General features: G+C 41.9%; 1 protein-coding gene and 1 long non-coding RNA gene across 2 annotated transcripts in view; one reads left to right on the top strand and one right to left on the bottom strand.

The window, feature by feature from the left end:
* map3k5 (mitogen-activated protein kinase kinase kinase 5) overlaps nucleotides 1-26,915 on the top strand; it is a 45,089-nt gene that overhangs the window by 3,280 nt on the left and 14,894 nt on the right. Inside the window, exons 2-15 of the mRNA XM_035423611.1 lie at nucleotides 9,205-9,344; nucleotides 11,863-11,886; nucleotides 14,722-14,915; nucleotides 16,592-16,760; nucleotides 17,993-18,099; nucleotides 19,720-19,890; nucleotides 20,494-20,606; nucleotides 21,447-21,606; nucleotides 21,933-22,086; nucleotides 22,298-22,405; nucleotides 23,021-23,070; nucleotides 23,901-23,996; nucleotides 24,627-24,708; nucleotides 25,949-26,082. Coding sequence (XP_035279502.1) covers nucleotides 9,205-9,344; nucleotides 11,863-11,886; nucleotides 14,722-14,915; nucleotides 16,592-16,760; nucleotides 17,993-18,099; nucleotides 19,720-19,890; nucleotides 20,494-20,606; nucleotides 21,447-21,606; nucleotides 21,933-22,086; nucleotides 22,298-22,405; nucleotides 23,021-23,070; nucleotides 23,901-23,996; nucleotides 24,627-24,708; nucleotides 25,949-26,082 — 1,702 coding nt within the window. The remainder of the gene's footprint in view (nucleotides 1-9,204; nucleotides 9,345-11,862; nucleotides 11,887-14,721; nucleotides 14,916-16,591; nucleotides 16,761-17,992; nucleotides 18,100-19,719; nucleotides 19,891-20,493; nucleotides 20,607-21,446; nucleotides 21,607-21,932; nucleotides 22,087-22,297; nucleotides 22,406-23,020; nucleotides 23,071-23,900; nucleotides 23,997-24,626; nucleotides 24,709-25,948; nucleotides 26,083-26,915) is intronic.
* Nucleotides 691-25,790, bottom strand: LOC118230521. The gene is made up of 3 exons (XR_004765861.1): nucleotides 25,709-25,790; nucleotides 10,720-10,787; nucleotides 691-1,144 (listed from the first exon to the last, which is right to left on the bottom strand). It is a non-coding gene; the product is annotated as an uncharacterized LOC118230521 (long non-coding RNA).

The following is a 26,915-nucleotide window of genomic DNA, read 5'->3' as shown; positions in this document are numbered from 1 at the left end:
GGTGTGCTTGCATTGTGTTGTCTCAGTGGTGTGATTCACTGGTAATGGAGGTCAGCCCATGCCTCCTGGGACACGATGTAGCCTAAGAGGGAGAATGTCCTCCGTTAATTAAAATGGCTGTGGTAATTAATTGCAGGAGCAGACTACCGAGCTTTAGTCTCAGTTGCTGTGCGTCAAGGTTTATAGTGAAGGTTGATGGCTTAAACAAGCTGGAACACAGTTGTTTGCGGGGTATGTAGAAATTGAGAATGACGCTGTCCACTATCAGACTAAACATCTAAACATGAAACAAAAGCAGTGTCCAGTTTCACTCTGTTCTTCTGAGTCAGTTTTTCCCATTGCAAAGCTATGCTGACAGGGTAGAGAAATTCTGCCATAACCTATACATGCTGAGCACATCCCCTGTAAGAAACCCATTTCCTCCGGACATACTCCAGGGTGCAAACAAGATTATTTTTCAGCACCTTCTCACAGGAAGACAAAGTGAGTCAGTTTTATTTAAAGCACAAACCATCATTTCAATCCCCAAAACCCAGTTTCAAGCACCAAACCCCTGCTTGGGCTGTTGCCTTCCGTCCCCATTTGGACCCCTGAATGGAGGAAAAAAAGAGTCACTTTATATCCCTGGAGACCTCCAGGGAAGGAAAAAGCTGGATGAAAGATGATGTCATTTGGAAAGCACTAGTGATAAACCCGCATTTCAATTGTAAAAAATGGAAGAGCTGCAAAAGGCCCCCATGAGTATGATAAACATATAATATACACAACTGCCACACGTAGAATAAATATGAAAAGCCTGTTTTTTGTGATTTCATGGGCCTCCCAACAGTTCTCAAGACCAGCAGGTCAGAATAAACATACTTTAATAGATTAGCACTAGAGACATGGGCATTGTAGCACAAAGCCACAAAACGTGCCATCTGTTTTCCTGTGTTAAGGCTTCTTGGGCTGAGTGAGGATTCCACTGCGTGTTCACACACGCCCTGTCCCTCTGCCCGGAAGTGGTCTGCATCTGTCCCCATTGGGCCTCTGCTAAGTTGTTTATCCGTCTTCTTGTTTACACGGGCTGGTCATTTGGCCCCCGAGAGGATGATCAAAATTGGGTCATGGCTGATGCACATCCCAGGGCAGTAGTGTTGTGAAACTGCGGAAATGATTCCAGTGAAAATCATATTTATTTCCACATATACAATATTTCCCATAGTTACGTTAGTAACTGTTCCTGGTACAGTTTAGATTAAGGTTGGATATAGGGTTGTGACATATTAAGTAGGTACAGTATATCTGCAGTATACTGTACACCCAAAATTAAGATTCCCTGATTGCCCTAACTGCAGGTGCAGTCAATAGTACTGTCAGATCTGCTACTAATCCAGCAACATGGGTAATGACTGGCAATAACTTCGTAGCATGTGTGAATTACAACATGAATCCCTTAATTATCTAGTTCCAAACAATAAATTTAATTATAGTGTGAAGTGTCTTCAATGTGTGAGTGTTCGTGTGTGTGTATCTGTTTTTTTTCTTTTCCACATTTTATATTTGTTCAAATTAGTTGACAACTAGGAGAATATAGATGTGTGCACACTGCCAATTTTACAGGTAGTGAACAAAGTGGATATAAGCAACAGGTGCGGTCCCTTACATCATAAAATTTTTCCTAAGGTTACCATGGTAGCCTTAGTTTTAAGTATGAGAAGTATCAAAGTATCAAAAAACTGAAAATTAAGATAGAAGAATTAGAAGATGTGATGAGACGAAAACTGGTCATTATTTTATTATTTTATTCGAACATCGCGCAAATGAAAGTGCCCAACTGCGTGGTGCATAAAGTAAAAACCAGCAGAAAAAAGGTTGTGGTTAGACGACCTTTATCTGTCTGTAAACACAACACTGTTCCAGCACTGCAGCGTTCTATAAGTTCTGTAATGGCGCATGGATTTTTTTTCCAGGTATGGTTTGGGTGCTCCCAATCATTAGAAGGCAAGGTTGATGCCAGTTGTTACTTAAGTGCTTAATTGAGTTAACATATTCACCCCCATTTTAAAGCATTTCCTGCCTGCATAGTGGGTTGTTTTTAAATATGGTAGTCCTCCATGTCTTCCAAGGGATATGAGGTCATGGCATGCATTATCTATACGTCATGGTCTTATCAGACACTGGATTTCTCAGTACTCATCGCATACACACCTTAAAATATTTATTAATTTCCAAAAAGCTGCAACAGTACCTTCAATGAGACTATTTTTGACATTGGCATGTAGGTTATGCTAATTGCTTCTTTGGGGATTAATTATTGAAGGTCCTTGAATAGTTTTGACATTACGTAATGACCACCATAAGTCAATACAACCTGTACTGCCTAACCCAGGGCTGCCCAACCCTGTTCCTGGAGCTCTACCATCCTGTAGGTTTTCATTTCCTTTTTGGCACAGATGATTCTACTAATTAGCAGCTCAACAAGATCTGTAGCTGTTAAATTAGGTGTGCTTCGTTGGGGTCGGATTAAAAACCTGCAGGACAAGTAGATCTCCAGGAACAGGTATGGGCAGCTCTGACCTAACCTATACCTATTTATAACTTTAAAATGCTCACAGGCAATATATGTATCATTTGTCAGTTTATTGCAGTGTTTTCTAGGATTGCCACATATTACCACGAGTGTTTAGAATAAATATGCCTATATGTAAATTCTTGATTTGTGAATTTAGTGAATGCATGAATTAACGCTGCCACGGATTGTACAGTCCTGTGCAAATGTCAGAGATCACCCTTTCGTTTATTCAATTTCCAGTCAAATCAGCCATTCAGTGCAATTTTTTTTTAAACGTCTAACAATAATGCAGGAAACTTATAGCATATTGCAGAACATTACAGAAAAGCCTGCACCACTACATATAATATCAAATCTTATCACTATTTGTCCACTCTTTCTTTTGTGCACCCTACCACCACTTTAGGTCTCCCAACAAAAGTTGTTACCAAAAGTGTCAATTTTATGTTAGAATCCTTTTCCTTAAAAATTGACTCAAACATACAACTATCCAAACACACTTTAGCTGGCTTGCAGATTTATTTGTTGTGCATCTAAACTGGCTAAAGCAGGTATTTCTGATGAGAGTAGATGTAATATAATTCAACAGGAAAAGGAAAAGTAAGGATATAGTGTGAATATAAATAGTCAACATCAAGTTCCATTCTTCCACTAGAAGAATGCTCTCTCATTTCACGTTTTGTTTTATTCACACCCATGTTGTTTCTTTTTATAAAACATTCAAATCTAAAAATAAAACTCTAAGTGAAGCCATGTGAACCACTTGTGTTTATTATGACATCTATTGTGTACATTTCTATTAGGTCTTATTTATAGCACTGAGTTGTTAATTGGAAACCTTTCCCAGTGTGTTTTCATGTTATCTTTTCAGAACAAATTGTGGGCAAAACCGGCCATTCAAACACAATTATAAGTAGTCATAATCAAAATCTCACCACTTTTGTTCAAATATGCACAGCAAACTATAAAGTCCACACAATGGCATATCTATTCTTCAGAATTTGTTTAATGTGCTGCAAGTAAGAATGCTTGTTCTGCATGCAAAATATACATTAGAATACACTGAAATTCATGCACGAGTGCTCGCTTAATAAAGCTGCTAATTCTTTTTTAACTGTGGCTCTTTCCGAGACCTTGGCAGTAGTCAGACATATTTGCCTGTTTCGTGCGTCATTTCGCTGCACAGTTTGGACCAGACGCCCAATCTATTACGTCTTCATGGAGGATGACTGTCCGGGGGTGTGTTCACTTCGTTCCAGTGTATTCGTCCATTCCATACAGGGGATGATTCTATCTGCTATGGGAAGAGCGCTCCCAGGAGAGTCATTGGCACCAACTCGCTGAAATTCCTCACATTCCTTCGTGATTACTGGAAACTGCACCAGACCGTCCGATGCCTTTACGCACAACCGTGTTACCTGCAATAATATTTTCAATTTGTAGTATTGTGAAGCACTAAGTTTGAGATTTCTTAAACTTTAGCGTGCACAAACTAATTGAGATGGGCATTTCATTTAGAATCTTAGGGGACAAGTTCAAAAATTAGGCAAACAATGTGTTACTTCACAAACTTTTGACAATGTTGTATTGGCAATTCTAAAGATAGTCCTGCAGAAATAGTTTATATCTGAAATGTTAGCAACAAAAAAAAAGCAGTGAACACTATATTTCTGTGTGCGTTGTCACTTGCCTGATTGTACAATCCTCTTTTTTTGTAATCTGCACAACTGAAAATGTTCCATCTGTCCTTAGTAGTCTTTCAAATGTTTCATTACACAGTAGTCGTCTTGGTTTACAGGAAAGGTGAACCAAAACATGGTTGTATTAATTTCTGCACAGATATTTGTGTTGTTCATGTTTTGCTGACAGAGAAGAGGAAATGTGGTGTACACCCCTTAGCAGCCATGCTAGAAAGTGAAAGCAGCATGCTTCACATTCTTTTGTGAAGCATGCATGAGTTAAATGTGAGGACACAAAGCAAATAAGAATGAATTAAGTGCCTGAATAGACCCTGAAGCTTTAGACACAGGATATCAGCACTTCATCATCTGGCTCCTGCAAGAAGAAATTTCTATGTGAATTAGAATCTGTCAAGCTAAAGATCATGTCCTCTTTTTATAAAGAGGGGTGTTTGGTCTGCTCTTGTGCTAATCTTATCTCACTCTACTCACTGCAGAGTTTATGCATTATGGGAGCTGTAGTCAGTTTCCATTGAAACACGAGGACTCCAGTAATAGTCCAAGGGTTGCAGACTGTGTGTAGCCCCCCATTTCTTTTCTCCTCTCTGCATCGCAGTGCCGTGTTAAAATTAGACTTTGAGGGAACACTGCGCCGAACTGATGAGATATGTGTGAGTTGCTCCTCGGCGGTAAAATTCTGCTGACAGGAAGCAAACCGGTGTTTTTCACAATGCTTAAACCTTTATTTGTTTCTCAGTCGGTGTAAGAGCAGAAGCTACATCCAGGACTAGACGATGTCTGACATGTCGCACACAGCAGTTCTCATTGCTGCACGTTTACTTGTGAACAGCTGGCAACAAGCTGGAGTCAGGGTTTATTATAGGCCATTAGCCTACTTCATTCGCAACAACAGAGCCCCCTTGTACCACCGATAGTTAAGTGCCATTGCCATTGCTTCAGTGTACCGAATTCATTTGCATGCATACCTTTACGTAAACTGTATGTTTTGTTGCTGGGTTGTCTCGCTGTGCATCATAAGGCGGTCAGGCTTGAATTAGTTATCTAACTCGATTGAGCACAAGTACAAGGACTTTGTAAAGTCAGAGCCCTTGAGCTGCTCTGCCCGTACAATTGAGAGAGAACATTTTTTCTCTCTCTTCAGCTTGGACAGGATGTGAAAGAACTGAATGTGTTCTATCCTTGTGCATTGTGTACCAGTGAAATAAAAAAATGAACATAAAACTGTTTTGTCAGTAAATGGAAAGAATGCTGGGTGTCCAGAGCAGCTCTCTGGCTCCCTCACCGCTCTTGCTCAGTCATTCTGTCTGCATGTTGATCTGGTTGTGGATGTGCCCGCGTTTTAAAATTCCATCATCATTAATGCCAGCCTCCTCGCTTGCAATGCAAACCAGTTGGTGTGAGCAGCTGTGGCAAATTCAAGATAGACACAGAAGATTGTATTACGGCTGAAGTACTACACGCAGAAGCACTGCCGTTGTGCAAACTATGTATCACTGCCATATAGTGCCGTTACAGTAGTATCTTTTCATTGGCAGTTTCACAGCAGTTTTGAGTTTACATGATTTATGAGTTATGTAGTTCATATCCAATCCCTTTATTACCCCCAGTTGATTGTATTTTTATCCATATCTGTATTATAATTCTCCTGAGACTGTTGGCTTCTTTACACTGTCTTCCCCAAGTACAGTACCAGTGTGTTGAAGCAGACACCTGTTGTGATGAAGATGCATGCATTACATTGGGTGGAGAGCTATAGTTGGCTCTGATGAAAATTGCGTCAAGTCATTTTGAATTTGAACTGCGCGCAGCTCTGCATGTTTGTTTTGAATGTCTTGTTTACATATACAGATATTCTACTTGACAAAGCTTGGCATAATATTGTTATTCAATCAGAGGGACAAGTGAATACTGTCTGACTAGTTGTCTGGTTTTAAGGAAAATATAGTTTAGTGAAACACAGGTTGACTGTGAAAAAAGAAAACCATTTGATGCTTCCAATATATTAAAGTTTTCTAATGCTAGCGATTGACCATCTGAGTTTTCTAAGCTAACAAATGTTAAGGTGAAAATAGTAATTGCATAAAGGCATACTATGCAAGATTTTTAGCCTGTGTTTACAATCAAAGAAGTCTCCTTATTGAATCAAAATTCACAAGCAACTGGCAAGCACTTTTTATGTTTATAATTCAGCGTCTTCACTAAATATAAGTTTTCTGAGGCCAAGACTTTCCAAGACTTCCCTGCCCCTACCTTCTCTCACTCCACTCATTTGGGAAGTATGGCATTCCCAGGCTGTGATGTATGTACTTCCTTACATGCATTGTTCCCCAGTTTTGATGTCGGGATCAAGGGAAGTATGTAACTCCCATGTGACCGTGTGTGACGGGGCGGCTGTGAATTAGCATCAGCAGTGATGTCACCCCTTTATTGTTAATTGTTCGTGCCCAGACTTCTCAGCTTGGACATGGTATTGGTTGGGGTTGGGTTTGTGTGTGTGGTTGTTGGCTCTCTTTGCTAGCACCAACGGCTAGGTCGTTAGCCTTGCAGACTATTGAAGCTGACAGTGTTAGCATCTGTTCTTGTATGCTGTCTTACCTGCATTGTGTACAACTGATTTTGTTATGGCTTGGACTCGTTTGGAGACAATGCATTGCCTGTGATCCAGACATTGGAAACAGATGATAAAAACATAGCCTAATACTCTTTCCCGACAGCCCAGCTTCTTTCCAATGTAATAGCATTCATTTTTACTAACTCTCAACTTTCTGTAGAGCTGTGCCACCTGTGTAGTCCTTGACTTCAGCTATTTTTACAGTACCCTTTCCTGACAGGGCTGGTATATAATGGCAGTGTTCTATCTATTGATTTGAGAAGCCTCGACTGTGAGTTAAAATTCCAGTTGGAACACAAATTTTATACACAGGTGTTTACCTCTTTCACGACAGTTAAAATTTCTCCTGTATAAACAAGGTGATCATTATGTAACTACTAAAGTTGCTCAGCAAATGGGTCTATATATCATCAAATACAATAACAAGCTTGGGAACTATAGTTAGTCTGTCAGCTACTGTAAAATCTGCAGAGTGGTTCCATAGTAAAATAATGTCCAGCAACCAGTTAAAGTTTCAATTGGTTCCTTATTTCATCATGCTTTGTGGCAGACCTTTCCTTATAATGGATATAGTACTTGTACGTGTGCAACAGTCACTTCACCCAGACTGGACTGTAGTGAAGTCTAAAAACACTACGTTTACTTCCCTGTTCCTGTTGCTAGATAACGGTTGAAACAATGTCTGTTGCAGTGATAACTGTCTTATCATGCACGTGCAGTTCTTGTCTTCACTTAAGAAATGTTACGTATGCTATACTGAAAAGTCCCAGTGAAAAAATCCATGTGTCAAGCTGTGTATTATTACGTAGATGCAAATTTGTAGTATTTCATGCTACTTAGAATTGAACAGATTAAACCCTTTCTTTTATTTGTCATTGACTTGCAAACTTGACTAATATTTTGGTTTGTAAAGGTATCATGCATTTCTGCTTTTGTTTCTCTGTGTACTTTTACAGCGTTTCCATTTTAGTTGTTAGTTTGGTTCTGCTTGGCTTTCAGATTTGAATGATATAGTTCAGGCCTTCCAGGGTGGAAAAGTGGAGCTGACTGTGCTGGCAGTAGGACAGTGTAGCAGTGTGCACGTTTCAGTCGTAGCTGCCTGCATGTGAAAGCATGCCGTTTTCCTTGAAATAAAGATCCTACATCAGCCGTTTTATGGAAAAAAGAACCCTACAAGATTTGGTGAAGAAGAGCCACTATGCCTCACATATGGAAACCACTTCCTGGTGACATTTGCATGAGCTGATTGGGGAGGGGGTGGGGGGTGTAACTACTCACATTCAGGGACTGCCCCTCTGGCAGTTATCATTCTAAAGGTCTGTCATTCTAAAGGACTAATGTTGTTTGCTACTGTAATTCTGTGGGGTTGCAGGTTTGTTTACTCTTCAAGGCATAGTTTGTTTCATTTGCAATAATTATCTCAAATTCAACTGCAGCAAAATGTTCCAGTGCATCCAAAAAAGTGAAACTGAAGCTGAACTGGAAGCTTCTGTCCTTGGCTTGAGTGGATTTAGTGTATCAGTCCAGTTTAGCGAGCAGGTCGGGCTCTGCTCTGTCAAGTGCGTTGAAATAGTATGCCGGAAAGGGAATCTTGGCAGTGCACGAAGAGGTGGAGTCTGTTATCTGTCATTGAACAACAACGGCATGAATGCAGTTTCGCTGTTGCTGTTCTCAGAGAATCCATCTAGCAGAATTTAACTTTATAGGCCCCACCTCCACCAATCCAATCTTTGGTTTAATTCTGATCATCCTTCACTAATATAAAAAGGAACAATGTTTCATATTCGCATTAAATGTGAAACAAAGTGAGAGTCATTAATTGCTTGTAAAAATACGAAAGCAAATACAGTGCAGTCATTCAATGTAATGGAAACTAGCATACAAAAAAGATTGATTGCTGTATTACTGATAATTGTTTAGAAACCAAAGGCCATCATATACATCGAAATGTAGAAAGCACTATCAGATATATGCATTTGATATGTGCCATGGTACTTTAAATAATCTTAAATTAAATTGCTCATATCACCTTCCATTTCTTTGAAGCCTGCTAATGCTTCAGGAGTGGTATTACGCATACGTGTATTTTATTCCAAACTCTGGTCCGCTTTGAAACTGCAATTATCGTCGTAATAGTAAACACTGCGCGAATATAAACGGTCTGTTTAAAATATTAATTCTGAATGCACATGCTTGTCATTCATCGGCCTAGTGATTACCATGGTAATTGACGTTGTGTAACGCGGAGTTTAACTAGCCTGCGGTGCCGCTAATAGCAGGATAAAGATGAAAGCCCTCTATCCTGCCTGACTGGTGTGCCCGTGTCCGCCCCCTTGCAGACATCGCCGTCGTGGAGATGACTGACGCCTTCCGCCAGCCCTCCCTCTTCTACCACCTGGGGGTCAGGGAGAGCTTCAGCATGGCCAACAACGTAATCCTGTACTGCGATTCCAACTCTGACTCACTTCAGTCGTTGCAGGTACCGTGCTCCCTTTTACTGTCTACCCTAATCGAAGGCACGCTTTGGAAAAAAAAAAAATTCAATTTTGTAATTGCATTGGCACGCTCCTGTCCATTATGTTTTTGCGTGATGACCTGGTTCTAGCTGTGATGACACGCATGCCCTACGTGTAACTGACCGTGGGATTTCTGAATGGCTGCTGGTGCAGTCATGCTGTTTTGATGTGTAAGTGCACTATTGGCATTCATTCATACCCCTGCCAGTGCAATAATTTCATGGCAACCATCCCTGGGCCAATTCAAGCTTATTATTATTATTTTCTGGAACACATTTTAATTACATTGTATAGTTTGATCGGTTCCCTGGTCTGCAGTCACCCCCCTCTCCCCCCCAGTCCATGATCAGTTCCGACAACCCCTTGGTCCTCCCAAACCCCCCCCCCCCCTTTGTTTTCTTCGCAAAATTTGTACCATGAGTATTCTTCACCAACTGCATCAGCAGCCAATCATTCCTGTTTTCGGCTGCCAAAACCATAGAGCCCCCTCTGTGTGTAAAACATGCTGAAATTAATAAATTCTCATTACCTGAAATGGCTCTGTTAACGCAATTTCAACTCTCCTGAGCCCTACAAAACCAATCCCAAAGAAATCTTGAATTGCAGAGAGAGAGCCTACTATTCAGTATTTGCTCTTTGATTAAAATCTGGGTACTGAAAATGAGCTTAGAATGTGCATTAGGCAGTATTGATACGGTTTATCTTTCTGTGCTCATTCAGAACCCGTGGGTGAAAGGGTGTGAAAAATGTAGCATTTGCTGCATGCTGTTTTTCAAATTGAGTGACATGCCTGCAAATGGCTGGGGACTCCCCTTTGCAGCACGATCAACCCATGCAGACTACTGATCAGCAGCAGCTGCAAGGCAAAGAGGCTGAGCTATCTGAGAGTTCACACACACACACACACACTCAAACTCATGCACACACAAACACACACCGCATAGACACACAAAAACACACGCATAGTCACTCACACACACACACACAAACACATACACAAACACTCACACATACACACACACACACACTCAAACTCATGCACATGCAAACAGACACCGCATAGACTCACAAAAACACACACGCATAGTTACTCTCACACAAACACACACACACACACACATACACAAACACACACATACACACACACACTCAAACTCATGCACACAAACACACACCGCATAGACACACAAAAACACACGCATAGTCACTCAGTCACTCAGTGCCTTTTTTGCTGCTGATTACATGAGTGACTTTGCTTCGTCATGCTGTGAGCCCAGTGGAACAGTCTGTTTGAATTATGTCTCGAGAGAGAGAGAGCGAGAGGACCGTACGGCTCACCGTCCCGGACCGCTGCGTAGGACAGAGAGATCTTGGCCCTTGTTCCCCTTGTTTGCCATCTGAAGTGCCTCCAAAAAACAGAAGAGTTGCACATTTAATGGGTTTTGCCAACCATGCATTGACCTAACCACCATTTCAGTGACTGACACACACACACACAAACATACACAAACACTCTCTCACACACACACACACACGCAGACTGTGAATTTTGGTAGATCAGAAGGGTTGCACCCGCTACTGTTGGTTGCCCGGGCCGTCCTGGCTAACCTAGAATTCTCTGGGTGATAGATGCTGAACAGAGGTGTTGTCATTTATTTGCTGTATTGATTTGACCTATGTCTGACTTATGCTGTGAAGCACTTTGGGCTGCTGATTCATAGTATGAAAAGTGCTGTACAAATAGAGTTCATTATTTTTAGTTCATTATTGTCCTTTCTGGGGCGTTGATATGGCATCATTTGAGTTTTTCACCAAGCTAACCTCACCCAAATATGCAACCACAAAGCCTTCACTGTTCATAGTACATCATCTGTTTTTAGGTCAACAGGGAGGTTATTGTTGAATTGTATTTTTCATAGGGTATTACCACGGAAGTAACATTTATGTTCTCCCGAGACTGAGTTATTTTGCCTGTTACCTGTTAAACGGTGTTGTTTTTCTAGGCGCGTTCCAAAGAAAATACTTCTAATCTTGCCGAACTTTGACCTCAGCGGAGTTCACTCCTCTCCGCTGAAAAAAAGACCACTTTTTTGTGGTGTTTTTATTCACAGATTGCTATCAGGCCACAATCAAACACGCTTGGCTAGCTTTCCCGTTCTCCGACTGGAGCAATAACCTTGGTGGTTGTTAAATAACAAGGACAGCTCTTTTAAGAATAACCCCTTTGAGCATTTTAAACAGATGTAAAGGGTGTGTTTAAACAGCGCATTCAGTGCTGGTGGTTGAATATTCGGGGCGAACCTAAATCCCAATTCATATCCTGTGTCTTGAGGGTTCAGAACCAGGGCAGATTTTTATACAGACATTCAGAATATACTTGAACACAGAGCTACACATTGAAACTGAATGTATTTCATGGACTGAAAGAGGAATTACTGCTCCGGTTGCACATCTTTCTAAAGGTTCTCTTTTCTCTTTTAGGAGATCATTTGCCAGAAGAACACTGTAAGTACATGTTTCCCGGTGACTGTCCATGCACAACTAAGATATGGGTTATTTTATGTTTACAAACTTACAAATAAGTTTTATACTGAGAAAAGTATGACAAACCAAACCAAGCTTGCTCAACATAGTATGTGAAAGCAGGTTCCTTACGTTTTACTCTGTGTTCTCTATGACACCTACATGTCACTTTTACTTTTATATGAAAAATATCTGATTTAAATCAGTTTGACTTGCACAAAATCCTTCAGTTGCACTGCCCCCATTTTTTCTTTTTACTCTGCAGTGTCAGGAATACTTTGAAACACATTTTATCCTGACAAATTCTCAACATCTGTCAGAAATTTGAAAAGGTCACGTAGTGCTAGCAGCGGCATAGTATTCATATAGGTGGGCCAGCACAGAACTAGGTGGACCTTCACAATTGGGTGGGTGGTTCAGCTGCAATAAGTGGGTGAGCCAGGATACTGTATGGGCGTCCTGGCCCACCCATCCCTACGCTCAGCTTCTCGTAGGTCGGGAGCTTGTGGGGGAGTAATGAGCTGTCTCCGGTGGAGTAGTTCTGCCTCTCGTTTTTTCGAGTTCCTGCCACCAGACGCAGCACAGACCTTCGCGCTCCGTCTGTCGGCCCCGGTGACAGACAGGTCAGATGGGGAGACGCAGCAGTCATCTGGCAGAGCATTTACAGGGGCCTACTTTTGCCCTCTCATGCTCATTAAAACGAAGCAGCCCCCCAGCCCCCATGAGCCGGCTGATTTGTGACTCACTTAGTCAGCTGCTGCTAATGTTCACAAATCTCCCATCTGATCTGCCTGGACACACGCTTCTTTTTTTTTAAGCTGTGAGAACAAATTACAGAAGCCTGTGCAGGAAAAATGGAACTTTGAGGGATTAGGAACTGACTGAGGGACCCTAGATTTGATGATACTAAAGATGGAAAGTCATTTACAAGTGTCAGTTGTACCTTGTCTTCCTGGTTGCCTAATTGCATGGGGGGGGGGGGGTGGCCCTGGTAGAACTGCAATGTGTGGCTAATATGAACAGCCGGACAGATGGGTGTGGGGTTACCGCCTAGCCAAAGCTTAGCTAGGCTAAGTGGCTTTGAATAAGGTGCCTTTGTTCTGCACGAAACAGGCTGTTCTGTACAGTCCATGTGAGGAGAAATATTTTTGCGTAGAGATAGCTACTCTTAACCCAGATATTTTTCCTTCTGCAGCTTAGCCGGAAAGCCGTTGCATGAAATAGATTAAGGATATTTGTTGAGTAAAATGGGGAAATGAATTACACAGCTAGTGCTTGAGGACCTGATTTTATCTTGTCTACATGTTGACTTCCTTGTAGTCACAGAAAATGCACTTAAAGTGGCTTTGCACTTTAAGATCTTGGCTAATTTTATTGATAATCTGAAAGTTCTTTTTTACGGCCATGATAAATTTTGTCCTTTTGTCTTGTTTGAAACCTGCAGGGTATTCTAAACCTTAATTACTGTATCTGACGTATTCGAATGTCTTTTCCCTAAGCTCCTTGTTACTGCTACAGCTTTAGGAATGTTCCATTTTTAAATAATTAGTGAGACCTTGTTTGGAAGGTCTCTTAGACAAAGGACAAGCGGGCTGTTGCATGGTACCAGGGGTATAGTGAAAGTATGTTTATGACGTGTAGCTATGTGATCTGGCTCAGCATGAAAGGGACGCAGGGAGGTAAAAATAGGGGCGTATTGTGTAACTTGTGCATGCAATTGTCACAAGGTTATTTTTGAAAAAGTCCCGCCCATGCTCTCACCAAACAATTTAATATGGGGAAACTGTGTTTTTATTTCCTCAATGGGACTGCAGTCTGTTCCCTTTTTCTTGAAGCAGACATATGATGTGGGCAGACACTGTAGTCTAGAGGCAAAGAAAACAAACCGATTTAAAATAGCCCCAGTGCTTCTCAGGATGCAGGTGGGGGGAGATTCAGGCTGGCTTTCTCGCTGTTGAGAGTAAGCTCTAGAGAAGTGCAGGTGTTCAGAGAAAGAAACGTTCGAACCTACTGAAAGGGAAATAGTCTTTTGCGTTCTAGATTAATCGTGCTGTCAAAAGTCCTGGCATAAATCCCATCGCAAATGTTGTGTGCAAACAGAGACCAGCACAAAGCTTAGGACATACTTTGAATTGATAATCAGCACCAGCTGATTTGCATATAAGGGCTGTCTCCAAAGTTCAGTGAAATGGCACAGCTTATATGAACAGATGCTTTGTTTAAGGGCTTTCGAGCCTAAGGCTCAGCACTGTTATTGCATGCATGTGTAATGCTCGGGAATAATGCTGTTGTATTAGTTAGCATTCTGTTGTAGTTTTCTATTATGTTCAAAATTATTAGTTTACTCTGTGTGCCTGTCTGTACTGACAGAAGATGTTGGGATGGGATTTGTCTATTGCTTTGTGTGGGCATTCTACGTTAAGTGTGATGAGGTATGACCTCTGCCCTAGATTTGCCATTATTATGTCATTGCAGTCAATGCACTGCAGCTTGTTTCAACGTTCAACATTTCAATGACTAAATTGCATGAGCAGGGTTTTCTGGTTATGCAGATTTTCATATTTTCATAGTAAATATTTTCACAGTAAGGAAGGCATAAGCAACTTCACTAAACTACGGTGTAGCTTGTGCGACACTTCCCAGTTCAGATGTAAAATATAAGAAACAGGCCAAACGGTTGTAACACACACCCTCTCCTCACACACAGGGCATTGTAAACACACTGCACACTGTTCCTGTGGTTTTTTTACTATTTTTTTTCTCGCCAACCTGTCAGTCGTGAAAACCCACTGCCTGGTATCATGTGCATTTCCCCAGACATGCACGGGGAACTACACCTTCATCCCCTACATGCTGACCCCGCACAACAAGGTGTACTGCTGCGAGAGCAGCCTGATGAAGGGGCTGACGGAGCTCATGCAGCCCAGCTTCGAGGTGCTCCTGGGCCCCATCTGCATGCCCCTGACTGACCGCTTCATCCAGCTGCTCAAGGTCCCGCAGGCCAATTCCAGGTATGTCCCTCTTTTCGCCTCTCACGTTGGCTGAATTCGGGACGCCGTTCAGTCAGTCCCCCTTCATGTCTGAGCTGCCTTTCTCGTTGTAGTTGGAGTTTCTTTTTTCTTCTTTTTTTCTAACTTAGCCCAGAGCAGTAAATTTTATTTTCCCGGCGAGGTAAGTGCAATGTCATCTTCCAAGGACTAATATGAAAAGCCAGATTTGAAATACAAAAAAACAACTATTTTTGTATAGAAATGAATCCAGGGGCGCATTTGACAAAAAAAGTGCCAACTCATTTCTGCAAGACGCAGTCCCTTTCTCACTCTTTTTAATCTGCTTCACAAAGAAAGTGTGATTTTGTTCCAAGAAGACATATTGTAAAGTGTGTGCGTGGAGCTCTCGGGGGCATTGGGTGCCCGCCAAGCATTGTCATTCCCCCGTCTCGCTTGGCAGGGAATAACAATGAACGAATGATTGAGTGAACACTTGAGCTCTCAGTCAATTCTGCTCATGGAGAGCAGGTCGCGTGTAGGTCAGCAAAGCCTATTTCATGCTATAAACGAAATTGCGCAAGTCTCTCGAATGATGATTCAGATTCATACGCATTTCAAAGGAAATTCCATCATGTGTTAGGCATTATGTAGCAAAATAAGGTTGGCCAAATAACATTGACCAAATGAGTATAGAACAATATTCAAATTACAGAAGTTAGATTATATCATGCAAAAAATTCTAACATTCTCTCTTGTGTCTTAATTCTGGTAGCCTAGGTATTGAAAAATAAGGAAAAGCAAATAAGGATAAATGTGTGACTTACTCTTGCTGCTTTTACTACTGTACAATTATACATTCACACTCTTAGTGTGATGACAGAGGACACATGAACAGTATAAGTAAGACCATCTATTAAATGTGAACAATCACAAGCCAATCTCTACTCCACTGTGCAGGCAGCATGAACAACAGTTGTGAGGGGGAAAATCTCAGATTATATCAGATATTTACTTATGTATTTTTTTAGGTTGTATAACTGAACTATGGACAGTATTTAATTGAAGATTGTCAGAAAAATAATTGCAAAAATTTCAGCTGGACTCTCATTGAAGTGGTACACTGGCACTGGAGTTTGACTGTCTACTCCGTGGTCTGTGGTTGAGTGAATCCAACCTCCTGTAATTGCAAGTGAGCTTGTATTCTTCATTAAACTTTAATTAGGCTACCAATAAGGGACAGTCTTTGTTTTTTTACATTGATGTCATTTCTAATCTCATATCATTTAATTGGGACACAATTTTTATGCATTTCTTTTGCTCAAGATGTGGTTTTCTTCTGCTTATTTGTAAATGAATTAAGTCACCTGACATTGCTCCCATATTTATTTATTTTAAATTTCTAGCTGTGGTCCGTTTAATATTTTAAAAGCAAATGCACTCCCATTTAACTGGTTTACCAGGATTTTTCACGAATCACAGTTTACATTTTCGAGGTGATGCTGTGTCAAATGTTGTCTTTGCCAGAATAAGAATGCATGCGGTGCCCGTGGAATTTTTCCATGCTCTGATCATAATTCCACACTCATCGCCTCTCTAGCCCTGTGTTTGCACGGTCTCAAAAATCACAAAAACTGTTAGCTGGGCCACAGCTGTTTTGGACCGGGTTCACCTGACGCACGCACCATTTCCCTCTGCAGCCAGTACTTCCGCGAGACCATCCTGGCCGAGATTCGGAAGGCGAGGGAGCTGTACACGGGGGTGGAGCTGGCGACGGAACTGGGACGGATCCAGCAGCGGCTGGACAACGTGGAGTGCCTGTCGGTCGACATTGTCCTTAACCTGCTTTTATCCTACAGGGATATCCAGGTATGTACTGTATTACCACCCATCTGTCTCTTTCTCTATTCTTTTTATCCCTATATTTTTGCTTTTTCTGACAAATTGAAATGCCCATCACATTTACCGTCTTTAATGTAGTTATGTTTCAGGAGGTTTCATTCGTATTTAGTGGATGTCTGTTTGCCCTGAAATTGCAATGGTTTTCTGATGTGTGATCATACACTTGGGTTTAGAGGAAGACAGGGAGACGTTACCCGTAATATTTTCATATTTATTTTGAATTCATTGAAAGACTTGCTAGTATGTTTATGAGACTTGACGTTTGAACATGCACAGCTAGGTGGTACAGCAGTGTGTCCCAAAGTTGAAATGAGACCTACGCCTGTGTGTGATATGAAGTATATTAGCATATGTTATTAAAATGTGTGTATTTGGATAGGTTTGTTACCTACTCTCTTATCCAGGGAAGCTTATTACACTATACTGTTACTGATTTATAGAGTTGTATTTTGACTAGTGAAATTGGAGCAGTGCTAGGAGATCTCGTTCTTACTTGGAGTAGTAAACAAGGTCCAATTCAACTGAACAGCTAGTTTTCATTTGGATTACATTACATATACATTAGCTTGTACAGTTACTGGTTTAAGCCTACTGTAGGAATATTCCCACTCTGTCTTCTCTGTAGTACAACTGCACGTCTGTATTCTCAATGATAACACTGGTGTTCTCCATTTTGTTGGTCACTGTCAGTTAGCAATAATTTAAATGTAAATGAACTTTAGTCTTAGTCTCAGTTCATTGATAAGCTGATGATTTCTCATCCCTCTCAACACTCCCCTGCCTGAATGTCACAGGAAGTTCAGTTCAGCAGTATTAAACTCGTCTCTCACGTCACTGCTAATCTTTAAATGACAGCCGCAGCGTGCCTCTGAGAGGTTGTTACTGTCACAATTCGGCACTCGTGTCGTCACACGCGTCCAACTCATCCAGCCGGGGGCACCTGTTTTCGGCTTGAATAAATAATAACAACAACTGACCGAGTGGACAGGCTGAATTATTTAAAACGTGCATTTTACACTGAGAAAAACTATTGTGATGTAACAGGTGTGATTCCATTTTTAATTGAGTTTTATGTGAGTGAATATGTACACTCACTTCAAAGGATTGTGGGACAAAGTACTGTGACATTAAACTTGTAACTGGTACACAGTTGTCAAATGCTGCTGCATTTCTGTTCTGTTTGTTCCCGTGGTCTGAAGGATTATGAATCCATTGTCAAGCTGGTGGAGACGCTGGAAAAGCTTCCCACGTTCGATCCCTTTGCCCATCCCCACGTGAAGTTCCATTACGCCTTCGCTTTAAATCGGTAAGGTCTGCTGCGTCTGGTCCCGCTCGCCCGCACGTAACGTGTAGCAGTATTTTTCCACGGTCAGGGAGCGTAGCTACAACACTTCAGTACTGTTTTTCTTTTTTTCTTCTTCTTCTTCTAAGGTCACAAGGTTGCACTCTGCAGCTCTTAAACTGTTTGATTCTGCTTAATGTGGAACGCTTTACAAGAAACATCTTAGTACTGTACAGGAGCAGTGTAAAGAGTCTTGCTTTCTGAGTTGAAAAAAAGCAGCCTTTCAGCATGTTAAGTGGTATATTTGGAGCTCGACTACATCTGATGGCCTTGTCAATCTCCACTTATAGCCATGGTGTCAGCAATGTTAGCTGAAATGGACGTGTCAAATGACTAATCTCCTTTGCAGTTGAAATGTTAAGATAAGGTAATAGCGGTGCCGTAATATTTATTTCAGCCCATTTGTAATTACTTTAATCAACTCTTTATAGTACCTCTTTAGTATCTATAAATAGCCAAAATACATCCAGTAAAATTATACTGAGTAGGCTCATTTTCCGGCAATAACTGTAGTAGCGACTTGCTAATGACTGTCTGCAGTGACTTTCTCTTGCCCAATGCCGAAAGTTAAGGAAGGCTATGCTTAGTTGGGAGACTTACTGGCAGAACTACTAGAGGTGGTGTTGGTGCGCCAGTTGGTGTTGGTCTTCCCTTCAGAGCAAGCAGAAAGAACAATGCCCCAGTGCTGGCATAGATGCCATCTTTCACTTGAAAGGTGAAATGTTAAGCAAAAGGTCCTGACTCACCAAATTGCTGAACTGGCTCTTTGATTGTAGCCGCCTAATCATCCCTGACTGGCTTACAGTCCCCTCCCTCTTCCACCTCAGCTTATATGTGATGCACTACCTTTCTGCTAAATGGCTGCTGTGCATCACATAGATGGGTACTACAAGTTGATGGCTATGCAGCTTTTCTGTAAAGCACTTTAAAGGTGCCAAATGGCAAAAATGCCAAAAATCTCATTTATTTCTTTATTTATTTAGGGATTCATAGCTGCTTTTAAAGAAAAAAAATGACAGGAGCAGGGGTCTAAATTCTTTAAATCATTCTTTGCTTGTGCCTTTTTTGCTGTTGATTACATGCGTGACTTTGCTTCGTCATGCTGTGAGCCCATGTTTGAATTATGTCTCTCGAGAGAGAGAGCGAGAGGACCGTACGGCTCACCGTCCCGGACCGCTGCGTAGGACAGAGAGATCTTGGCCCTTGTTCCTATTGTTTGCCGTCTGAAATGCCTCCAGAAGAGTTGCACATTTAATGGGTTTTGCCAACCATCCATTGACCTAACCACCATTTCAGTGACTGATACACACACACAAACACACACACACACACACACAAACATACACACACACTTACACACAAACATGCACATACAAGCACAAGCACACACATCCACAGAAGCACTGTCCCAAGGAGTGCAATTAACCCCAGGAAGCAATAAGAAAGGAGAAAAGCTGCTGTATAGTAAAATCCCCAGTCTGCACTTATAGTCACACTGCAGCTACTTGGTTTCTCCTGTGATAAATCTCTAATGATGATGGAAGGTTAATGGCTAATGGCTGCTCTGGTCATGGCTTTCCTCAGGAGGAACTTGCCTGGGGACAGACAGAAGGCTCTGGACATTATGCTGCCCTTGGTGGAATCACAAGCGCAGGTGGCGTCTGATATTTACTGCTTGGTAGGACGCATCTACAAGGACATGTTCGTGGACTCGCACTTCGCCGACACCAAGAGCCGGGACAGTGGCACGTACTGGTGAGGAACCACGTCAGTCTGATCTCGTGTCTGGTGCTCGTTTTTAAAAATGTGCCGATTTTAGACATTGAGGAATTCCCCCTGACTGCATTGTTTTAAAACTGACATCACTGGGAGACTGGATTTTACTCTCATAGAAAACAACATTAGATTTGTGCAAGCCAAAAGTGGAGCATGATTGTGTCTTTCTGGATTTAGTCATGCCTCATAGCTCACAAATTAATAAAAAGTGCAATCTGACTCACCCCCATTGAGTTATGTCATCCGATATTCCAAATCACATCTTTGAATTGTGTAAAGTCACATTTTCACACTTCAGCATTCAAGGGAACAAAAATCTCATTAAGTAAATGAGCCTCTGTAAAAGTGCCAAGGCTTTTCAATATGTGCTTCTGTGTCTAATTTGTTGTACATGTTATTGCATTGTGGCAGCACTACAGAGGAATTGAAGTAGCAATTAAGTAAGAGCAGAGGCTGAATTAGCCTAAGAGCTATTTTTTTGACAGTAGTGGCAGGCACAAGATGGGGGCTTGACTTCGAGCTTTAAGAACGTTTGTGCGCACAGACACTAAGCATAGTTACTGAGAATCACTGTCACCTCAGGTTCAAGAAGGGGTTCGAATCGGAGCCGACGCTACATTCGGGGATTAACTATGCTGTCCTGCTCCTGGCGGCAGGACACCAATTCGACACCTCTTTCGAGCTCCGCAAAGTCGGTACGTGTCCACTACTGACATTGCATCCATTAATGTTGACTTCTTGCGTTCTGATAAGTTTTTTTTTTTCAGGTTTTATTTCTTTCAGTAAAACTATTGACTAGTTTTCAGGTCAGTATCCCCACAGGTCACAGAAAGTTGCTGGAATAAACCATTCATGTCTTTTTAAAGGGGATAATTGAGGGAAGCTGAGCAGGCATCTAGTTGTCACCAGGGTTAATAATAATGGAATTAATACACTGAGCGAGCTACATTGTTATTTGTATTATGCTTCAAGTCCTCCTTTTTTGTTATGAAATCTGAAACCTGGAGTTGCTCAGGAATGAGAGAAGATGAAAGGGGTTGCCCTCAGACTGTTGTGTTGTTCTTTGTTGAGGCCCTGCAAGACCTGTACAGACATGTCTTCTGACTGGGGACAATCAACCACTTTTTTCTGCTTAGCATTTAACTTGAGAGTAAATGGGCTTTTAAAGGAGAGGCATTGTCCTACGTGTGTTCATTTAAGCTGGATTCTGAAAGAAGTGATTAAGTTTAGGTGTCCTTTCTGCAGAGTACAGCAGCCTAGCTGAGATTTGAACCTGAAACCTTCCAATTAAAAGCTCAGGCATCTCATCACCACAACACACTACTATTGTCTTACATGGGTTTTAATTTAACAACAATCAGATTTAGTTGCATTCTCTGCTTTCCCTACCCTCAAACTGTAAAATTCCTGTATGATTCCAGCTGTAATATCCTGTCCTCATCCTGTCATACTGATGACTTAGCAGTGAAAGCCTGAATTGGTGGATAATATGTACAGTCCTAGTTATTCCAGCTGACCACTGGTTATTCCCACAGGTGTGAAATTAAGTAGTCTTCTGGGCAAAAAGGGCAGCCTGGACAAACTGCAGAGCTACTGGGACGTGGGCTTCTTCCTTGGGGCCAGCATCCTGGCCTGTGACAACATGAGAGTCATCCAGGCATCTGAGAAGCTCTTCAAACTGAAGGCCCCCATTTGGTAAGAGCCTAGTCCTCAGATGACCCCCCTCCCCCTCTTTTTTTTGATGCACCGCTTGGCGCTAGGATAGATTTATGACATCATTAAAACTGCCTCTGGTCTATTATTGATCAGGAAGGTGCGAAATGGACTCTTGCATAACAGCGGGAAAGAAAAATGTTGTTTCTGAAAAGAGAAGCCTTAATCGATTCAATAGGTTTTCTTCCTCCGAAAAGTGAATTTAAAAATAAAACTGGCTTTAAGATGGCAATGTTGGCTGGGCTTCAGCTGTTCGTTTTAAAAAAGTTTATTTCTGGTGTCTCTCTGTACCTCGTACTGAAATTCAGGTATCTGCGTTCGATTGTGGAGACGATATTGATCTACCAGCACTTCAAGAAGCCCGGTGCGGAGCCACAGGCCCTGAAGCAGGAACTGGTGGATTTTTGGATGGACTTCCTGGTGGAGGCGACGAAGAAGGACGTCTCCTCAGTTCGCTTCCCAGTGAGTTTCCCTGCCCATGTTCTGCGTTCTCTGTTTGACCTAGCCTTGTCCTCCCTTTCTTTCTCAGTGTTTCTTGTTTGCTCATTAGGCTACTCATTTACTCTTTGTATTCATTTATTTTTCTCCAGCTTTTGTGTGCATAATGCACAGCATAGTCCATTCTACCAATTTGTTTGGAAGAATGCATTGTTGTATGTTTTTATTCTCATAGGTTTTAATACTGGAGCCCACTAAGGTCTATCAGCCCTCCTATTTGTCTATCAACAATGATGTTGAGGAGAAGACAGTTTCAATCTGGCACGTGGCCCCAGATGACAAGGTAATATGGATGATTCCAAAGAATAGTTCGCTTTTTGCTTTGGTTTTTTAAACGGTTTTTCCTCTGTCTTTTGACAACAAGCCAAATATCACACAATCATCAAACTTCTTTGTCGATTAATCAAAGAGCTCAAAAGAAAATATACCCTTATAATTTATCTGATGTGGTCTACTTCCATAATGATAAAAAAAAATTAATGACTGCTTGAACCAGTTCATTCAGAAATAATATAGGAAGATTAATGATTGTACTGTAGAGATCATTATAGAACATGTTCTTTGAATATTAATGTCAAGCACTTCCCTTTGAGACAAAAGCCTCTGTCGAATATTGCTACCATGGTAACTGCGGTTGCATGCATGTCCTGTCTCATTTTGAGATTGTCAGAGAACTTCAGGGGGAGGTGGCGGGTAACGATATGACCTGTAACCAGAAAGTCGCGGGTTGAGGTCTCGTGTCAGAGCTTTCGGATCTCTGAGCACGGAGTTGCTTCAGTAATATGTGTAAACCGAAAAAATGTAAATATTTGTCATTTCATTTGCTAAGCGTAAGTATTTACTTAGCAAATAAATATTGCACGTTTTAATGTTTGCTTTCTGTACCCTGAAATGGCAGAAAGGGATTCACGAGTGGAACTTCACGGCCACATCAATCCGGGGTGTAAGGTCAGTCTCTACGGCGAAGAACGCCGTGCTGCATTTTTACCATTTCGCACGACTCTCGCAACCAGCCATTCTCCTCGGTTCTGGTGAATTGAATGCGGCCATTATCTTTTGTGACTCGGATCACAGAAATCACGCCAGTCGCCAGTGACCTTTTCTGAAGAACTGTAGAAGGAGATGTTTGTTATCGGGATGCAAAATTTTCTCCCTGTGGGGGCAGCAATTTATGTCAGGCTGATCTCTCACTCCAGCGGGCTTCCCTGAAATGTTGCTAGGGAACGTCTCACTCTTTGTGCCCACTCTTCCTCCAGATGCTCCAGAGAGCCAATAGCAAGTCCAGAATGCCACAGTGGGCTGAAAACAGCTGCTGTTTCGTTTCCCACGCAACAGTATTAGCCTTGCCTAACTGTCAAAAGATTGGCAAAATCCCCAGGCCCTCTCTCTGAAATGAACACCGGGGAGTGTCTGGTCAGTGCCAACAGAAGAACTGTGAAGGGAAGATGTGGGTGCTGCGCATAACTTTTGTGTTAGACCACCGCTGCGATATGCGTTCTGTGAGTCTTAAATTCTTCGTTCACGGTATGAAAATTACGCAGCTCGTACCATGTGCGGAAGGGGCTAAAATGCAACACCAATTTTGTAAAACACATGAGCTGTGGAGATAAGAAAGTACATGCAGAATGATGCAGTTGGGCAAGGGTGAGCAGAACTATAATCAGGGGAGAGAAAACACAACCAGTATAGCCGGCATACCCCCTGCATGTCCATGCTCAGAACATTTCAGAGAAAACGTCCCTCTTCTTCTTTCCTAAATCGTTACCCTTCTCTTTCAGCATTTCCAAATGTGACGAGCGCAGCTGCTTTCTGTACGTGCTCAACAACTCTGAGGACTTCCAGATCTACTTCTGCACAGAGATGCACTGCAAAAGGTCCGCCCCACTTCCTTCTCACTCTGTCTCAAACTCACAGCCTGTGATTCATTTAAAGGTTGTAAATTGAAAGAGAAAGCGGACAGCACTCGTGAGAATACTATAAATTATTGTTTTATTGCATCCATTCATGAGGGCACGATATGCACAAACGTGTTGGCCTAAGTCTTCCTCAGTGTGCTTAATGTGCCAAAAAATAAATTATGGTTTGATTTTCAAAATTGTAGATTGCACATTTTCATTTTCATGCTAGCCAGTGTGCATCTTGAAGTTCCCTTGCCGCTCAGAAAGCCCAGGCGCTCCTAGCTGTTCGCAGTTGTGTTAAATGCATCCTTATTCCCTATGACAAGGGGATCGCACTGCATATCAGTGTTGATGTGATTTTTTAATTCACAGATTTTGTGTTGTGTTGAAAGTGTGTGAAACATTATGTGTGTGTGTCAGTTGGTGATATTTTGTAGGGGTAGAAGAGGCCAAAGATAAAGCTGTGTGTGTGTGTGTGTGTGTGTGTGTGTGTGTGTGCACGCGTGTTTAATTTGATATACAGCAAGCGTCTGTGGGTCAAGGTTTATGACATGTACCAAATGTTTGTAATTGTGTGGATTAGTTTTGACATTGTGTGGACTCCAGGTTATGTGACCTGGTGAACAGCATTACGGAGGAGGCATGGAAGGGGCCGGAGGAAGGGGACTGTGACCCTGAGGCCCTAGAGGTGAGGAGAAGGAGAGAGGGATCACTACTTCATGGCTGCAGCCTTTTTTCTTTTATTTTCATCTGCCTCCTTCACTTTCTCTCACACCACAAGATTTACTGTACGAGAATCATGGCACAGAGGTAGAGCAGATATCTCTGAAAGTATAAACATCTGAACAAATAATGGCAAGAACAGGCCAGTCAGCCCAACTGCATTCATATTTAACTGCAAACAAGACAGTGCCTAGCACTGTTTCAAGCCTGAACTCGAAAACCCCTAGGGTCTCTGCCTCTACAGCATAGCCTGGCAAGCTATTCCAAACATTAACAGATGTCTGTGTAAAGAAGTGCTTTCTGATATTCATGCAGTATTTACCTTTTGCTAATTTCTAATTTTGCTCCAATGTTCTACTGACAGGACACAGCCTGAAAAATCTACCATAGTACACTTCGTTATTCCCTTTAATGGATTTTTAAAACCCCATCAAATCCCCCCTCCCCTCCCCCCATCATGCTTTTACTAAGATTTAAGAGATTAAGTGTCTTATGTCCTTGCACATAAATAATGCATTTTCGAGCCAGGAACCAATTTGGCTGCCCTGTTTCAAAAACCTTTTTTGGCTGCCCCTTTTAGAGCTTCGGTCTTTCTTGTCATGTGAGCGTCATCTGCACTAGGAAGGGAACGGGGTTTTGGGAGGGCTCCAGCTTTTCCACTCACCTTCCACACAGTTAATCAAAACATCTGCACGCCTGCGTGCAAAACGCAGCCCTGGCACAGCGGAAGCGTCAGAACCAGTTTGGATTCTGTTTGAACAGCACCACGCCTTTAAGACAACACCCCGCCCGCGTTTGCATTCCAGTTTCCTATTTCACGTTCCGTGTCTCCTCTCAGATTGCATCACCTGTCCTGGTGTTATCGTTTATCCAAATGTTGCCTCCTGCGCGCTACCTGTCACTCACACGGCTATATTTTACCTCTCATGCCCTGTTGTTCATTAGTGTGTCTCATAGTGTCTTACTTCAAACGACTCCCAGCACCCTCTGAAATATGGATGTTAGCGTCTTCCCTGGGTGTGTTTTGATGATCTTCTCATTGCAGACCTATCCTACTGTTCAGCCTTGCCTTCTGCCTGCTTCACGGTTCCTACTGCATCTGACCTCTTCTGATATTTATTAGCTCGGGTGTTTTATGGCTGTTACGCTAGATATTCCTTATCTGTCCTTACTCTCACCCCGCGTGCCCTGTTTTTCGATTCCAGTACGACTACGAGTACGACGAGCACGGGGAGAGGGTGGTGCTCGGGAAGGGCACCTTTGGGGTGGTGTATGCGGGCCGGGACCTTAGCAACCAAGTGCGGCTGGCTATCAAGGAGATCCCTGAGAGGGATAGCAGGTGAGTGGTCTACATTCTGCCCTCCTTGGACTCAGAACACTGAGCAAGGAGAGCTGTGCAAGTTGCTACAAAGCACACAAAAAAAAAATCTACCCATCTGGAAGTGTGACAGAAAGCAGCACTGGCTCATGCTATTTCATAAGACTGGATAGCAACTCACGAAAGCCAAAAATATCAAGCAGTGCATTCATATTAGGACATCCATTTTCATTATCCCTAGAACAGGCCCTGGTTACAAAATTAGTTGCAGAACAGATTTTGGTTTATTTAGTGACCTCAATAGGTTGTCAAAATGATGGTCCTCTCTGACATCACTGACTTTCTGGATGCCTGTAGCTGTCTGTGTTTGTGGCTGTGACAGTTTTTCTTCACTTTTTGGGGTTAATAGCTGGTAACGCTGTGATTGTGTGCTTCTGTTGCATCTTAGTTTCAATTTTTGGCTTAAAAGATTTACCTATGATAGATTCATTCTCGAATGTCACAAATGATCAGATACTATCATCAGTAACTGTATTTTATATGTATAATGTTTTAAGATTAACCAGAATTTACCTGGCTGTCTTCAGTTTCTGGTTGAGACATATTCAATAATGGGATGTTCCACTTGAAATGTTAATCTGAGTTTAAACATACTCATGCCAGCTAATGTATTTCATCTTTGAAGAATTGTGTAAGCATTGGACAATTACAGAAAGATAAAGGCTTTGATCTTAGATTGGGTTATTTTTTTCTAAATGTGTATCCATGGAGATGACAGTTCAAGTGTATAAGCCTCTAGCAGCTCAAGAAATGTAGCTGAAAGTCTTGTGGGAAACCACTGTGAGCTGTGAGAT

Source organism: Anguilla anguilla, chromosome 6 (assembly GCF_013347855.1).
Source record: "Anguilla anguilla isolate fAngAng1 chromosome 6, fAngAng1.pri, whole genome shotgun sequence".
In the NCBI taxonomy this organism is placed as follows: domain Eukaryota; kingdom Metazoa; phylum Chordata; class Actinopteri; order Anguilliformes; family Anguillidae; genus Anguilla; species Anguilla anguilla.
The sequence above is the reverse complement of the archived record's forward strand: the minus strand, read 5'-3'. Positions and strand labels throughout refer to the sequence as shown.